Source organism: Perognathus longimembris, chromosome 2, assembly GCF_023159225.1.
Source record: "Perognathus longimembris pacificus isolate PPM17 chromosome 2, ASM2315922v1, whole genome shotgun sequence".
Classification (NCBI taxonomy): domain Eukaryota; kingdom Metazoa; phylum Chordata; class Mammalia; order Rodentia; family Heteromyidae; genus Perognathus; species Perognathus longimembris.
In genome coordinates, this window is record NC_063162.1 from 27,139,689 (window position 1) to 27,157,361 (window position 17,673).

Sequence of the window (17,673 nt, forward strand, 5' to 3'; positions counted from 1 at the left end):
AGACAGACCATGTCCCCAGCTTTGCTATTGTGCTTTGTATTAGCAGATCAAGGACTGAATCCTTGGAAGTTAGAGTACAAAACCTTCTGAATCTTGTTAGTAGGGAGGCTCAAGTGTCTGAATGCTTGCTTGAGTTCAAAGCCCAGTACTCCCCCAACGAAAACACCTTTGAAATCTCCACTATCACCAAATGCAGACACTAGATTGTGGGCTTTGATGACTCCAGTTTTCACAGAATTCACATGGATGATGGTTTCTTCCAATACCAGTAAACACGGTTTCCAATATACTCAGATAAGATTATGTTATTTTAAAAACAATTTTATACTACTTCTTTACAATTCTAAACACAAATATTTTCTTTTTTTTGAGTACCAATAAGTATTTATTTATTCATTGTATTTTCCCATGAAAAGAAGGGAAGGGAAGAGTCAGCATGTGTTACACACACACAAAAAAAAAAATGATTAGAAAAGGGGAAAGGAAGTACTCGGGTACAGCAAAATCAATCATGAAATAAAACACCCCAGGGCTGGGATCATCAAAGCCCAAGGGAGTTTTGTCTGCAGGGATCAGAGAAAGGACAGACAGGTACACACTTTCCCACCCTCCCTCCCCATAAATTCAAGATTTTCACAAAGCTTTGGTTTCTAGCAGTAAACATGGTGTTACATTCGTCTGTCTCCTATTAAACAATCTTGTGACCACTTTGACATAACTTTCTTGCACCTGTGTACAAGTTCCTGAGTGACTTGAACATACATTCACATTCTGTTTCCTGGTCGTCTGACCCCAGTTTCTACATGGAAAGCCCCAATTGTTTCTCTCTACTATTACAGAACAAGTAGATTTGGTCACAAGTGTCTTGTTTGGTGATAATCACATTTTTTAAAAAAATGGACTCAGGTTGGGAACGACGTGGATGTGTATGTGTGGGGGGTGGAGCCCTAGCTTCAGAATCTTTGCATAAGTCACATAAAATAACTGTGTATGAGCACATAGGTTTTCTTATGAGGGAGAAAAGGGTAGGGAAAAGGGCTTATTTTTTAGAAAAGATCTAGTCCAAAATGGGAAGTAGGAGAAGTGAGGGCATAAAAGAAAAATGATGGCTCAAGATCCTCACTTTAGAAGAGGTCCTCCCCAACTTAGTTTCAGATCCTTTTGTCTAGTGGGGAACCTTCTGTCAAAGATGCTTTGGCTATTTTTCTCAATTCTAAATGTTTGTAAACAATAAAACCCCAAAAGAACATGGAGAAAGACCCATACATTATTATTTACACAAACTAGGCCACATAGCAATTACAAACTCAAAAACTCAGTAAAGTCCTACAAAGCCTAGACAGATACAATTAAGTAGAGGGGAGCAGCATTTGTGGGGAGACAAGAAACCAGGATCAGACACACATCACCCAATGCATTCTATTGTATTTGTCCCATTTCGACTCAGTGAAGTAGGTTTGCGGGGATCTCACAGCATGTAAACGAAACCCCCGTTTTCTCCTTTAGCTAACATAAACACTAGGAACCACTGTGCAGCAGGGCAGGACACTGGCTCCAGGTGCTACAAAAAGGCCCTCACTTAGGGGTTTGCCTGGAAGCCAAGACTTTTGAAAGGCCCAATTCCCATTTTTTTAGAAAAGAAATACGCATACATTTATGTGCATGGTTAAGCTCAGGCTAGTTTAGGAAAGGATTTGCTATGTGGAAAGAAAAAAAGTCCCAGAGCCCTAGGATTAGACAGTCATCACTAACCTTGGCTTCCTCTCTGAGCCTCTTCTACCTTCTCTGCACCACAGTTTCCTGTTTAGACTAATTTCCATTCTCCCAGCAAAAGGAGAACAAGTCATGGGGCAACCCAATTAAAAACCTAGTCTCCCATGAAACATTTCCAAGGGTGGAGGGGGTTTCAAGAGGACCCTATGGCAGAAAACCCAGCTCTAATTGGCAAGAATGAGGTAGTTCAATAGGCTATGTACTCCAAATGGTTGCTCTCCATGGTGATAAAAACAACAAAGTCTTCCTGCTGTGCAGACCTGGAGCTGCTGCCCACTTATCCCTGAGATTGCTCATGTACCTGAGAACACAGTGCAGGAATGAGGGCCTTAAGATTAAAATACATAAAAATACAAAACCAGAATATTTATATTAAGAAAAAAAAGTTAAAATGCACAAGATACATCATTCACACAGATAGTGCAGTTTGGCATCCTGGAGGAAGTGAGAACCCAAGGTGCAGTTATCCAAGGGAGCAAATAAATTACAATCACCTTGGCCCGAAAGGGGTGGGAGGACGCTTAGAGCAGCCAGGCTGCAGCTATTCCCTAGTCACCCATTTTGCCTGTCATCACAACCCAATGCATGGGACAGCTCTCCCAGCACTGCGGCTCAAGATAGGGTGATGAGGAAACAAGATGTTGAGGGAAAACAAAATGATAAAAAATAAAAACAAAAAACCCAAACCCTGCCTTGCTTCTGAGGGGCCCTCCCACACAAGGTACTAAATACCTCAGGGATTGAGCCCATTGATCTGCTGGTCTTTGCACACCCTGGCAGGGGAAACACTATACATCGTTTTTAAAAAGAACAACTTGACGATCTGGGTCATTTTTAGAAGCTGGAGACTTGGGGCGAGGGGTGCAGCCTATCATATAAAGCACACAGGTTTCAAAGGTGGCTCCCCCGAAGTCCCTCACTTGAATTGGGATAGATCATGAAGGGAGTTATGCATCACCCCTTCCTCGCACCAAGAGAGAGATGGGGTAATGCTGGGAAAACCCGGCCTGGCAGTGCCAGCTACTCGCCAACCCACCCTATCCCCACTTTCTCCACTTTGCCCATTGATGCCTGCTCCTTGAAACTTCCTGCTAGCAAGAGTAGCCCCCGACTCTGAGAGCTCAATTCTGGGCCTCAGGAAGCAGGGCAGAGCCGTGGATCTCTTCTTCTTCTTCCTCCCGAAAGTGGGCAGGCTTTCCCTGGGCACTGGGGACCTGCTGGGCCTTCAGTGGACAGGAGGCCACCATGTGGTTGATGCTTTGGCAGAAGTGGCACTTCTTGGGCTGGGGTGGCAGCTTGCATTCCTTGGCATGATGATCTAGACCACCACAGTTGTAGCACCTGTCTCCTTTGGATCTGTGTTTCTGCATGTTCTTGCCCTTTGGCCGTCTCTCACTCCCAATACAGAACACCCCGCCTAGCCCAGTGACTCGATGGATTCTAGCCCTTTGGCAGACTTCTTAATGGTGAACTCCACAGCCTCACCCTCCTTCAGGCTCCGGAAACCCTCTATGTGCAGCTTACTATGGTGCACAAAGACGTCCACCCGGGGGGGTCGAGCGCGACACCGGCGCGGGCGGTCATGGACAGGAAGCCGAACCCCATGAGCACGATGAACCACTTACAGGTGCCACCGGCCCCCTGCAGCAGCTGCGGCTCCTCGGCCGCCCATGCGGCGTCCGTCGGTGCCTCCTTGGGCGCCTTCTCCTCCGCGTTGGCGCAGCCACCTGCAAACTGCTGGTTGGACACTGAGCCCATGGTCGTCGTCGGCTGAGCCCGCGGCCCCGGGCCCCTGGTCGGGCGGCTGCTGGCCCCAGAGAAGTCCGGAGGCAAAGGGGAGGTTCAGGGAAGAGGCGGCTATATCTTCCCCCGCACAATCCACAAATATTTTCAAAGAAATAACTTCCAAAATGTAATTTTAACTTGCAAAACATTACATCTGACCAGAGGAGAATAAGATACTAAATGTCCATGAAGAATAACTTGAGGGATACGAACATGTTGGATTAGAAGCCTACCTACTTGATTCATGACTGAGAAGAGTCAGAGTAGCAAAAAAGAAAAGATACTATGCAAAGCGGGGAGTCACAAAGGAAAATAGGGAGGTGGAAAGGGGAAGGGAGAGATGAAGACAAGATAATGAATTAGAATCTTAAAGATGGGATAAATAAATTAGAACATCCAGAAAATTGTAAGGAATAAGTAAGAATGTATGACCTGAAAATACTAGACCTCTGGGACACCAGTAAAGGCCCAAACCGGGTATGGTCATAGAAGAGGTGCAAAACAAGAGCATAGAACATATACCTAATAAAATAGAAGATATTACCCCATTCTTGGGGAAAATGTCCACCAAGTACTGGAAATTTTTTTAAGATTGTAAAAGGCAAGACCAAGAAAGGAACTTCCCAATTCATATTATAGCTTAAGAACTGAGTACAGAAAATAAAAATATAGCAATGAAAGCTTGAAAACAAAACATTGTGTCACACACAAATGCAAACCCTTTAGAATAATAACAGGTTTCAAAATAGGAACCCTAAGAACAAAGGATACGGAATGATGTATAGTGAGACCTGAAGAAACACACCTAACAACCTATATTCCTCTAGCCAGAAAAACTATCCATCATAAATAAATAAAAGAAAAATAAACCTCAAGGACAAACAGAAAAGAATTCATGACAAGTAAGTCAGTACTACAGAAAATATTTCAAAGATCTCTACACACAGAAGATGAAGATGAGTTCAGAAATGAAAATATGAGAAAGAATGAATTACACCAGATAATCACATAAAAATAACGGTTAGCAAAAAATTAAACATTAAAAATAATAAAATGACAAGATACACATTTTTCTATAAAACCTTTCAGTAATAATTCTGAATATTTATGGTTTCAGTACTCTATTAAAAAGCCAGCATTGGAGAAAATTGACTATACATATTTGAAATAATAAAAATAGATCTTCACTGGGGATATGGCCTAATGGCAAGAATGCCTGCCTCATGTACATGAAGTCCTGGGTTCCATTCCCCAGCACCATGTATGCAGAAAACGGCCAGAAGTGGCACTGTGGCTCAAGTGGCAGAGTGCTAGCCTTGAGCAAAAAGAAGCCAGGGACAGTGCTCAGACCCTGAGTCCAAGGCCCAGGACTGGCAAAAAAAAAAAAAAAAAATCTTCATCAACAAACAGTTATAGAAATCAACTGAAAATGAAATAAAGACTTAAATGTATGACTAGGTACTGTGTCTCAAGCCTAAGCTCCCCCTACCTGGGACCTAGGGAATGGGTATATCATGGTTCAAAGCCAGCTGGAAAAAAAGTTAGCAATATCCTATCTCAATAAACAAGGCAGGCATTGTGGGGTGCACCTATAGTCCAAGCTATACAGGAGGATGGGTAGGACTATTGTGGTCTGAGGCCAGCATCCAACACAAACTGAAAAAGGGAAATGAAGCACAAAGAACTGGAGGTGTGGCTAAAGTAGGACAGCACTTCCCTGGCCAACACAAGGCTCTGAGTTCAAACACCAGAATCACCAAAAAGAAAGACTCTGGGCTTAAATGTAGGACCTGAAACAATAAAAGGAGAAGAAAATAAGGGCAAACAGTGAGAAGCTGAAAAGACAATGTTGATTACTGAAAGCTGGGAGAATGGGGAGAGTCAAGTGAAGGGGGGGCAGTCCGATCAATGATCACTTACTCATAGACAGAAATAAGAAGTTCTAATGTGATATTCCTAGTGAGTTGGCTGTAGAAGGTGATTAGATACTGCTACATAAGAAGGAAACATGGAATTTGTATTTTCCTCAAAGGGAGCTGACAAATTATCTGAGGAGACAGCTACAGTTCACCCTACCACACAATGAATACATGCCTGAATATAAGCATGGCATAAAACCCCCATTCATAGGTATAAGTCATATGATTTTTACGTATGACATAATTTGATATTTTAGCTTAAAATGAAGAAAATGACATGAGTTGGAAAATAAAGCATTAAACCATATAACATAGCTTGCACACAGAAACTACATAATAATCTACAAATTATTACCAATGATGACTAAATATAATAATGTTGGCTAGGTAAAAGTCATTAAGTAATGAGGTCAATTATACTGCCATGTGCCAGACACAGAGTGGGACTTTTGTTTTGGTTGGTCAGTACTGGGATTTGAATTCAGGGTCTCTTGCCTTCTCAGTGTCTATTCTACCATCTGAGGCACACCTCTGGCAAGAGATTTTGGAGATTTTTTTGAAATTGAATACTGAGGACTTTTCTTTCTGGGCTGGTCTTCACCCTCCTGAGGAGCTAGAACTATAGGAGTAAGCCCCCAGTGTGCAGCTTGAGAATCGAGGTGCTTTTAAAAGTTCACAAGTATCATGAGATTTTAAATCTCATTTATTTAGGACAAAAGTAATAGATTGCAACTCATTGCACTGGAAACATAGTAATAGGAAAAAATGTAAAGACCAGATACACTGGTAACATAATCAAATGCAAGAATTGAAAGACAATATGCTGAAATATCAAAAATTCCCCAATTAATCAATATATTAATGACAAGCTGATTTTAAAAAACATTTCAGAAATTGACAAGTTTTTTTATCATTTATTTGCAAGTATGTATAAATATTTGAAAATATTTACATTGTTAAAGAACATATTTGGAAGACACCAGCTAAAAGAATGTTACAAAGATTTATTTTAATTCCAAAGTGAAAACAGAACAAAGTCCCAGAATATGCCTTCCCTATGGATTTCTCATTTTCTACATCTTTTAATGGTAGAGGACTAAAACCATACCATGAGTCCAGAAAGATAACTAAATTCAAAGGGAAAAAAAAGCACATACCTTGGGGATGTGATAGTCCCTGAATCTGATGTCACAGGTAGCTGCACGGGGCAAATTGTTGGGGATGAGGTCAACGAATCTCTGGATCTCATGCACAGTGGCATCTGTGTAGGGCATGCGGCTCCTGTCCTGCATACATGGGCTCCTGTGCCTGCCAATCACACTTTCGATCTCTTCCTGGACTTTAGCTGATAAGATGCATCCAAGAAATGGTAAGATAAGAGAAAAATGGCATATTTGGTCATAGTCCAAGCCAAGCACATGAGACATAGGTTTGTCAAAGGAAGTAAATTCACTTAGTATTAGAGAAAAGCATGACAATGTAATCATGCACGTAGCTCTACTACAATGCAGGCACTAAGATAAATCTACACACTATACATTACTGTACAGGGCAATTAATGCAGTAGAAGAATGAATGTTTCAATACATAAATGTGTGGCTCATATAATGGCAAACAGTACCATCATTCTAGAAACTAAAAGAAAAAAAACATAAATTCATTTTATATCTAAATAATCAGTGACCTAAAACTGAGTGGTACTAACATTTTCTGTGTGTATATGGGTGCGTGTGTATGTATGTTTGTATATGTATGCACTTAGCAACTCCTATGGTTATCCTCTTTCATGTTCATTCTCCCACAGACATTCTGTGTGTGTGTGTGTGTGTGTGTGTGTGTGTGTGTGTGTGCGTGTATCATGCCTTGAACTCAGGGCTTTGTATTCTTGCTCACTTTTTTGTTTGCAGCTGGCTTGACTCACACCTCTAGTTCCAGTATTTTGCTCTTTAATTGGAGTTAAAGTTGCTCAGATTCAACTTCTAGGGTTGACTACAAATTGTGGTCCTCAAATCTCAGCCACTTGAATAGTTAAGATTATAGGTAGGTTTTTTAAATTAGTTTTTATTGTAAAGATGATGTATGGGGGTGGGGGGGGGGTATTACCATTACATAAACCAGGTATTGAGTACATTTCTTTTTGAACTGTGTCACTTCTCTCATTTTCTCCCAGTTTCTATCCCTCTGCATGCCCCTAAAACAAGTTGTGTAGTTCATTTTTCAATATAGTGTTTGACTATCACTATTAAAATATTTCAACCTGTGTCCCACCATTTCTATGCTTCCACTTTCCCTCCTCAAATCAGTTAATCTTGCATACAAGACAAAAATAGAGAAATCAATAACAGTGACTAGAGTAGAGTTAAAGTAACAAAAGATTTCAGAATTTAAGTGGACTCTTACTAGTGTTTCCTTCTAACTCTGCAGCTACCTGTTACTCTATCTCACTTTATGCCTCTGAGAGCTGAACCTCTGGAGCTCAATTACTCTGAGTTACCCTCCTTATTCATGAGGGTGAAAAGTGGTGATGTGGAGATAGTCTAGGCAAGGAGAGTCTCCTGTTGTAGCTTCCTTCTCCCTCTGCCTCCTTTGATGTTTAGCTCTTCAATATACTGAAATTTATAGTGATTATAGGAATACAAACTGGCCTGTTCATACATAATGAATCTTCTATTATGACACTCATGGTACAATTCCAACTTCTCTGCCTGGATAGTTATCTTTACACTTCAGTGTTTAGGTTTTTAAAGGCTTCCTGCCTGTTTCCAATAGTCTACTCCAATTTATATAACAGCAATTCTCATTCTTAATGAATGACCATTTCAATAGGATTCTGACAAAGAACATCAGAATGGTATATGGCTAATGATGTGTACCCTCCCAACATTTGCTTAAGTATAAATGGAAAAATAAATTCAAATGCCATCACTACTAGGTTGATTCCTTTCCATTTTAGCCTTTTTCCATTTATTTATTTATTTATTTGTTTCTTTGTTTATTTACCAGTCCTGGGGCTTGGACTCAGGGCCTGGGCACTGTCCCTATCTGGATTCCTTTTGCTCAAGGCTAGCACTCTACCACATGAGCCACAGCCCTACTTCCATCTTTTTCTCTTTATGTGGTACTGAGGAATCAAACTCGGGGTTTCATACATGCTAGGCAAGCACTCTACCTCTAAGCCACACTCCCGCCCCGCCGTTTCCCATTATTAAAGGAAAAAATGTGTAATGTTTGTGAATTCTTCTGGTCAATTATCTGACTATCTGAAATAACATTTTGTCAAACCATTGGTCAATAAACAGCTACTAATGAAAAAAATTAAACTTTTTTGTAAAACTTAAACTATTGACTATCAAAATATGCTCCAAGCTAGGCACCAGTGGCTCAAACCCATCATCCAAGCTACTCATGAGGCAGAGATCTGAGATCACAGTTTGAATCAAGGCTGGGCAGCTAAGTCCATGAGACCCTTATCTCTATTAGCTACCCAAAAAGCTGGAAGTGGAGATGTAGCTCAATTTCTAAACTGCTAGCTATGAGTAAAAGAGTACAGGGACAGCACCCAAGCCCCAAATGCAAGACCCAGAGTAGGCAATTCTTTAAAAATAACTTTAAATATATAATTCTAAAAAATATATACCTAAACAAGAGCCCTTGAGTTCAAGTCCCAGTTCCCATACAAAAGGGGTATGGAGAGAATCTGGAACTAGCAGGGTCTCCTGTTCATCTCTATTTTCTTACCTGTGACCTCTGGGTGTTTCAGCAGTAGCAGGAGTCCATATCTCAGGGTAGTGCTAGTTGTCTCAGTTCCAGCTACAAACAAATCATTTGCACTGACCACCAAATTCTCAATGACAAATTCTGACAGCTGGTTTTGTTTTTCCTGGGAATTTGTGATTATTTATTAGTTATCATGTCAAATTATACTAAATCCCAAAGGATTCAGTTTGTATAGAAATCAGCAAACTCTGAAAATGGAGTGCAGATATACTTATTACAACAACCATACAGCATGGAAGAGAATGTAAATTACTTGGCACAATCTTCGTTTCCTACATACCTGCCTTAAAATTTCATTTTCTGTGTTTTTTACAGCTATATTGGCCACACAGTTTTTGTAAATGACATAGAGAAAGAACCTCTGATGCTATTTTTTCCTTCTTCTCAACGTAAAACACATATATGACAGTAAAGTGGTCTAAGTTTCACCTTGGAACATGAGTATTTTAGAATGAAGGCGAGATACATTAAAGGCCTGGAACCAGTGGTTTGAGCTGTAAATTTTAGCTCTTCCAGAGGCTGAGATCTGAGGACTGCAGTTCAAAGCCAGACTGGGCAAGAAAGTTTATGCAACTTTTAACTTTACTTAACCACCAAGAAGTGTAGTTGTGGCTCAAGTAGTGGGACACTATCCTTGAATAAAAAGCTCGGGGACATTGCCCAAGCCCTTTGTTCAAGTCTATGGCATGTGCATGCACACACACACACACCCACACACCCCCCACACACACACCCCAAAGTAAAGGGAAGACTATTAAGATAAAAGAAAGACACAGCAGGGGAATAAGGAGGAAGGAGACCAGAGAGAAATAGGGAGAGTTGAATAGAAACCAAGTAAATTATATATATATATATATATATATATATATATATATTATATATGTTAGAATAAAATGTATTACATTGTATAAAACCAAAATTTTGAATTACAAAGTTTAAGAATTTAAAAATATGCAAATAAAAATCCAAATGTCTCCTAATTAGAAAATAAATTTAGATTCTAAACACTTTACTGAAATTCAAGTAATAAAATATTTTTCAAATACATTAGACAGGGTTGGGGTGTAGCTAGTGGCAAAGTGCTTGCCTAGCAAGTGCAGTGTCCTGGGTTTGGTCCCCAGTATCAAAAAAGAAAAGACCATATATATATATATATATATATATATATATATATATATATATATATATAATACAGCAAACACCCAATGGTAACTGGAGTGCAGAAGACCACTGAACCCACTGTAAGAAAGGATTTATAACCATCCTTCACAACATTAAAGATACTTTTTTTTTTTTTTTTGCCTGTCCTGGGGCTTGGACTCAGGGCCTGAGCACTGTCCCTGGCTTCCTTTTGCTCAAGGCTAGCACTCTACCACTTGAGCCACAGCTCCCCTTCTGGCCATTTTCTATATATGTAGTGCTGGGGAATTGAACCCAGGGCATCATGTATAGGAGGCAAGCACTCTTGCCACTAGGCCATATCCCCAGCCCTAAAGATACTTTTTCAATGTGTTCAAAATATGCGGAACTCTAGGAAGTTACATTCTACTGGTAAGGTATCAATGACTTTAACTGGATTCTCCAATTCATTTAGACAAAAGGAGATAGGCACTACTACACTAGTCTAAAAAAAGAGTTAATTTGATTAATCCTTCACCTGAGTTTTAATCATTACCTCTTCTTCACACCATTCAATCAAGAACACATGATTTGAGCTGTCCCAGCCCAAATTTCTAAACAATTCTCTGAAAGTCACTTTCACCAGCTGCTTGGATCCTTGCCACTTTAGTTGAATCATGGACTTGCCCTGTGCTACAAAATGGTAGAACAAAATTATGGTGGCCTCAGAGAGTAGATTTATTCTCTATACTTAACTACTTTTCAACTCTGTCTGGACATTTCCCCACCCCAGTACCTATACTAAACATCCTTATGTCATTTGTATTGTGCCTCTCACCCAGTTTCCAGCCCTATTTATACCTTTGTTCCAAGTCATAATCACAATCACATCCTCCTTGGTTATATTTACCAAAGAACAATAAATGCCTTATTGATAAAATTTCCCATAAAACGTTATCATTTGATGTCCCTTTACTCCAACCAAAACTAATACCAATGGGACTCTGAAATTACTGTAAGAGTAATGACTTGATATAATTTCAGGAGTCTGTCTACATTTTCATCATTCCAAAATCCAACGGGGTGAACACTCTTGTAACTGGTCCTTGAGCTCCATTTTCATCTCAGAATTCATTCTGCTAAACTCCCATGTATCATATTCCCTAAATATGGAAGTAAAATGCTGTGATTCACACACATACTTAATCAAATCAAAATGTTCCATGCCAGCATTTAGGTTTGCTAAATAACTGGAAGACAACTCTGCCTCCTTATCTGTACAGATTCACTACTGGTTACATTCAACTAAGGCTTCAGTCTTCCATTTCTTTGCCTAATACACATCTGAATTTCTCACTACGTTCTTCACCCCACCTGAAATCCCCTCCCATGTTCCTCACTGCACATCCATGAAGATCTGTATCAAACCCCATGAAATAAAGGAAGGCTGACCAGGTTAAACTCTTCACCCTCATTCTCCCATACACTTTGACATGATCCTGCTCACTTTTATTTTAAGGCTTGATAATTTGTGTTTTCTAACTTATTTGTATTTCCACTTCACCTAAGGTGCACACACCTTGTCTTAAATATTTATCCAAACTGAAATACAAAATCTGTGTGCTCTACTTACTTAACAGTTGCATTTTAAATCTTCAGTGATGCTTTTTTCAGATCCATGCCCAGAATAAGTGCTTAAAGTGCTTAACAAGTGTTATTCATCTAATCAATTATCTCAAAAGTATAGAAATTAACATGAACACACAAATGCAAGCAAATGCATTTTACCTGTTCCATTTTGATCAGGAAACAATCGATAAAGTCTCGAGGATTGTTGATATCCAGGGTTTCTTGATGTTCTTTTACTTTATCCAGAATAAAACTTCTTATATCAGCTATATTATTAAATATTTTGTTATGACTCCCTGGGAGATGTTTCATGATATCTGGAAAAGCACTGTAAATCTCAAAGAACAAAACATATATATACACTCTCCTGAGGCTGGGAATGGTAGTGCACACTTATAGTCTCAGCTACTGGAGAGGTTCAGATAGATTCATTTAAGCTCACAAGATTGATATCACCCTGGGTAACACAGTCAGACTTCTTCTTTAAAAAATTAAGTTATAAACATATACGCAATTCACACATACAATATTATACCCTATGGCTTTTAAACTAGAATAAATAAATTTTGTCCCCATTTCAATAAACAAATAAAATAATTCTATATGCAGGCAAAGTTAACATGAAAAACTGACCAAGTGATTGAGTACAATAAGAAATCTTATAATCTTATAAGTAATACTTTTATTTTTAGACCATTTTATATCAATTCTGTGGTTTTTACCTATAACACTGGAATATAAGATGTCACAAATTGCTCTGATTCTCTTTTAATAGATAAGGATAGAGGGGCTGGGAATATGGCCTAGTGGCAGAGTGCTTGCCTCATATACTTGAAGCCCTGGGTTCAATTCCTCAGCACCACATATACAGAAAAGGCCAGGAGTGGCACGGTGGCTCAATTGGAAGAGTGCTAGCCTTGAGCAAAAATGAAGCCAGAGACAGTGCTCAGGCCCTGAGTCCAAGCCCCAGGAATGGCAAAAAAAAAAAAATCTTACCTCATATACGTAAGGACAGAGATTAATGGAGTTTGGATAACTTACTACTGAACTCCCTCCTCTTTCAACTCCTAATAGTCAGCCTCAGGAGTAGAATCATGATTTATTAACTGGGAGGGGCCAAAGGTACTATGGTCTTAACCCCGAATTTTATGGAAAAGTAACTATACATTACAGTTGTGAAAGTACCCACTAAAAGACATACAATTATCTTGTACACAAACACTGGACTTGGCAGCTCAAAAGGGGTGATAGTGTAATGTTTGGTTGATTGAAACAAAATGTTTGGTAAAAACAAAGTCTAATTGTTGTTGAGTCCTGATGGTGTTTCATCTCTCAACTGGAATCCCAGCTGAAGCATCAACAACCCTTACTCTTCAGAGGTGCCTGACAGTTCTATGTTCCCATTCTACATACTTGATACCACAAATTAAGATTTCTTCCACCTAATGTGACAAAGAAGTGTCAACATTGGACTGGAAGACTAGCCACGCATAATGGAAGCTTTTCAAGAATTCTAGAAGTTCATTGAGTGCTTAGGTATGCTTGGACAGACACAAATAACTGCTTGGAAACAGTGGTTGATGGGAAAATCCCCACTTAGTAGGCTTGACTACCAGACCTGTATTCAGGCCTTTGTAAAATAAAGGCCTCAACTTCCTTTCTGATATGTTCCTGGCACATGTAAGGACTGTAGTGTCCAAATAGTCACCTCCCATTAAACAACACCAATGTCCAGATCCCCACAAAATTTGCAAGTCGATCAAAAATTGTCAGAATCTGTTTGGTACAAACTTTGGAATAGTCCAATGCATACAAAACTAGTCAAAAGCTGAAGGCCAAACACAAACAAAGCAACTTCAAAATGGTAGGAAAGCCTTGTGGCATTGTTTTTTGTTTTTGTCCCACTTCCCATCTTGGCTTGGCAGTGGCCTGACAACAGCAGCCTTGCTACCCAGTGTAGGATCCTAGATACTGGTTTCAGAGCAACACAGATTGGGTTTCTAAGAACCACGTAGCTGTCTCAGGACTACCAGAAGGACTGAGGCAAGGTACTTGTCTTTATTTCATAAGCCAGACCTCGCCAGGTTGGAAAAAGAAGTACAGAATATTGTACCTTCTATTGCCACTAATCAATGCAGCACCACCTAGGTACATTTAAAGCATATGGAAGATAACAAAACCGTAGAAATATCAGGTGAGATTTCAGACAGTATCTGAAAAGTTATGACATTCAAAGGCTGCTGAGATAAAAGACCTATGAACATGCCCAACACATCAGAACTCTTACAAAATGACCTGGAAAGACCTCTGCTGATTTCTGGGTTGTGTTTAACAGTAAAAAATTGAGAGAGGCTACAGTAAAGAGTCCCTTAGCACCCAGCCAAGATAGTTTTTTTCTCCCTTGGTTTTCATCTGCTTCTTCCTTCCTTTTACCTATGCTTCCTCCATAAATTTTTTTGCTCTCTCTTGCTTTCCTCTTCCTACCTGTCACTTTCTTTTTCTCCTATTGATTTCTCATATTCAAAGAAATCTGTCAAAACTAAATGTACACAACAAAAAGTACATTTCATAATTGTTTACAAGAATCACTCAACAAACGAAAAAGAGAAAGGCAGGGTGGGAGGGAAAAGAGAAGGGAAGGCAGGGAGGAAAAAAGAAAGACTAAGGAACAACAAGAAGAAAAAGAACCAAAGAAAGAAAAGGCAAATTTAAAAAGAAAATGAAGGAAGCAAAGTCTGGTTCCCCAACAAAATGGTACAAACCATGCTGTGAGGTGAATATTTGGAAGCAGACACATTGAACACTAATACAGAATTTTGTATTTATCAAAGAAATTGGCATAAGTGGGTTATTAGGAAGAGAAGACCTTGTTCTCACCTGCATCCACAGTGTATTAAAAATCCTAAAGTTTTCATTGAATTTTCCTATGAAGTTAAGAAAATTCTGATCTTTATAATCAAAACGATTCTTGAAAATAATGGAGCAGATCACATTGCAGGGAGCACAGCCCAGGATGAAGGTAGGATCACAGGGTGAGCCTGAGGAATCAGAAACATTTTTTAAAATACCACCTATATACATATATCAAAATCTTTGTTGGAACTTACAAGTAATGGTAACTTTAAAATCTCTACAGCAATACTGACATAGAAATTGCATAGCATAAATAACTTGATTAAACTCAATGTTACTTTCCCCTTAAACTTCTATTAACTATTATCACAGTACATTTAATAATCATTATCCCAATTCTAATGGCTCTTATATGACTTCATGCAATATATAATCTCACTTTTTGTGTATGATTCTTACACAAAGTGCCCATTATTTTAAAGGGTAAAAGAAAAAGTGCTGGGCTGGGGATATGGCCTAGTGGCAAGAGTGCTTGCCTCGTATACATGAGGCCCTGGGTTCGATTCCCCAGCACCACATATACAGAAAATGGCCAGAAGTGGCGCTGTGGCTCAAGTGGCAGAGTGCTAGCCTTGAGCAAGAAGAAACCAGGGACAGTGCTCAGGCCCTAAGTCCAAGCCCCAGGACTGGCAAAAAAAAAAAAAAAGAAAGAAAGAAAAAGAAAAAGTGCTTTAAGTGGACACTTTCAAAACAGGAAATAAGTCAAACTATCAATGAAGAGTGACATTTATGTGGAAAGCTCGTGGAAAATGAAGGAATTTGGCACTAAAATAAATATATAAATGTAAATATATAAAAGGCTTCCACCTTTTATACATAAAATGAGAAGTTGAGAAAACTCAGTATAGATGAAGTAGATGAAGACTAAAAGAACAAAAGGAGTATAGGAAATATATGGAATAAATGTAAAAATACAAAAAAAATCAAACGTGAAAATAAAAACCCACAAAAAATGTAAAAATACTAAACCACAAAACCATCCATATTACAAAAAAGAAAATGTTTTTTAAATTTAATGTTATTGTCAATGAGATGTACAGAGAGATTACAGTTATGAGCATAACATAGTGAGTATATTTCTTGTCATAGTTGTTACCCCCTCCCCCATTTTCTCCCACCTTCCCTTGCCCCAGCTCACCCCCAACCCCAGAAAAGAAGATTTTTTTTAAATAAGCATCTATTGTGCGAACAGAACAAAAGTGAAATACTAAATCTTCATTTGAAATTTAAATCCTGTTAGTGGAAACACAAAAAATTAAATTGATAAACCAAATTCTTTATTTTCTCATTTCACTATTATAAGAGGAAAAAGTAACTTCTTGCTCTAGAACATCAAATCCATCCTTGCCAAGAAGGTCCCACATTTGGTTTATTGGTTCAAGGTTTGTGGTCTTATGGAATTCTTAGTTACTACTATATGTAACCACCCACAGAATACTTTATGTTCCAGTAAAATTTTAAATTTGACCATCATTCTGGTCAGTTTATTCAATACACCAAAGAGAAAAAGAAATTAAAATGGAGGAAAATGTTAATTTTCAACAGGCAACATTATCTCTGGACTGAAGATGTGGCTCAATGGTACAACATTTTCCAAGAGTGCACAAACCTGGGCTCAACCATGTGTACCACGCCAAAAAAAAAAGTGTTATGATGAAATAATGGGTAATTGAGTAACAGAAACTTGTGTACTTAACAGCTGGAAGGACCAGCATTGTTTAGATGAAACACCACCAAACCCTTCCAGAAAAAAAACCTTCTATTTTTACTATGGGAAATAAACACAGTTTGACATTATTAAGTTGAATTTTCTTGGATATCTGTATGTTTCACAATGAAAATCTATGTTGTCATTTATATATTCAAAAATATTGATACAGTTTATATTAATTGAAAATATATAGATCAATACAATAATTGAAGAGTAACATTAAACCACAGCAGCTGATATTGTATAATAGTTCCGCTTACAGAGAAAACAAAAGTAATCAGGCAGCAAATAAAAGATGCCATGTCAAGTAGAGGCACAGATAAATATGATTCCTGGAAGATGCAAAAAAAGGGTCTTGGAACAAAGACAGGCATGTCATTGAGATTGATCTAACACCAACAAAGTAACAGTGCATGCCACTTTCGCAAACTTTGTGAATGAAGGTGTAATAATATCATGGCCACCATATATATCCCCACAAAACGTAATCCCCAGAGAAATGTTTTCAAAGAATGAACCCATAATTAACACACAGGAAGAATTTCCTTTGTAACCATTGATTAAACAAGGCTCAAAACTTTCTAACTTTATGAAGTATAGACTCACAAACAAGCTGAGAAACAGGCTCATACAAGCAACTTACCCACACCACATCCATGGTCCTTGTACAAGAACAGAAACACAGAAGCTTCCCTGGCTTTCTGCATGGCACCATCCCTCCTGCACATGCGGCTAAGAACATATCCAAACCAAATATCTTGTCAGTGACATACAGAGGCACCCACCATTGGTTCCTCTCAACTCCTCCACAAGGCAGCAGGCTTCTTCTTGGACACGTTCTTCAATGCTCCTCTTCCCCATTCCGAAATTCCTCAGAGTCATAAGTGAGAAGCGTCGCATCTCCTTCCATTTCTTTCCATTGCTGAAAACAATTCCTATCAGAATGGAAAACAGAAACTAGGAGGAAGATCTCAGACAAAGAAGCAGCAGCACATGCATGGAAGCCACACAGATGGCCAAGATCTGCCTGAGGAACCCACGTCTCAT

The 17,673-nt window shown here is 38.9% G+C and overlaps 1 protein-coding gene and 1 pseudogene across 2 annotated transcripts in view; both read right to left on the reverse strand.

Moving 5' to 3' along the window:
* The window catches only part of LOC125346230 (cytochrome P450 2C18-like), a 262,366-nt gene that overhangs the window by 2,374 nt on the left and 242,319 nt on the right, over positions 1 to 17,673 (reverse strand). Inside the window, exons 3-7 of one of the 2 annotated variants that reach the window (XM_048338617.1) lie at positions 17,412 to 17,561; positions 14,880 to 15,040; positions 12,162 to 12,338; positions 9,216 to 9,357; positions 6,635 to 6,822 (exon numbers count right to left, since the gene is read on the reverse strand). In XM_048338617.1, coding sequence (XP_048194574.1) covers positions 6,635 to 6,822; positions 9,216 to 9,357; positions 12,162 to 12,338; positions 14,880 to 15,040; positions 17,412 to 17,561 — 818 coding nt within the window. The remainder of the gene's footprint in view (positions 1 to 6,634; positions 6,823 to 9,215; positions 9,358 to 12,161; positions 12,339 to 14,879; positions 15,041 to 17,411; positions 17,562 to 17,673) is intronic. The other variant, XM_048338619.1, reaches the window with a different exon arrangement.
* Positions 2,895 to 3,531, reverse strand: LOC125346249 (annotated as a pseudogene).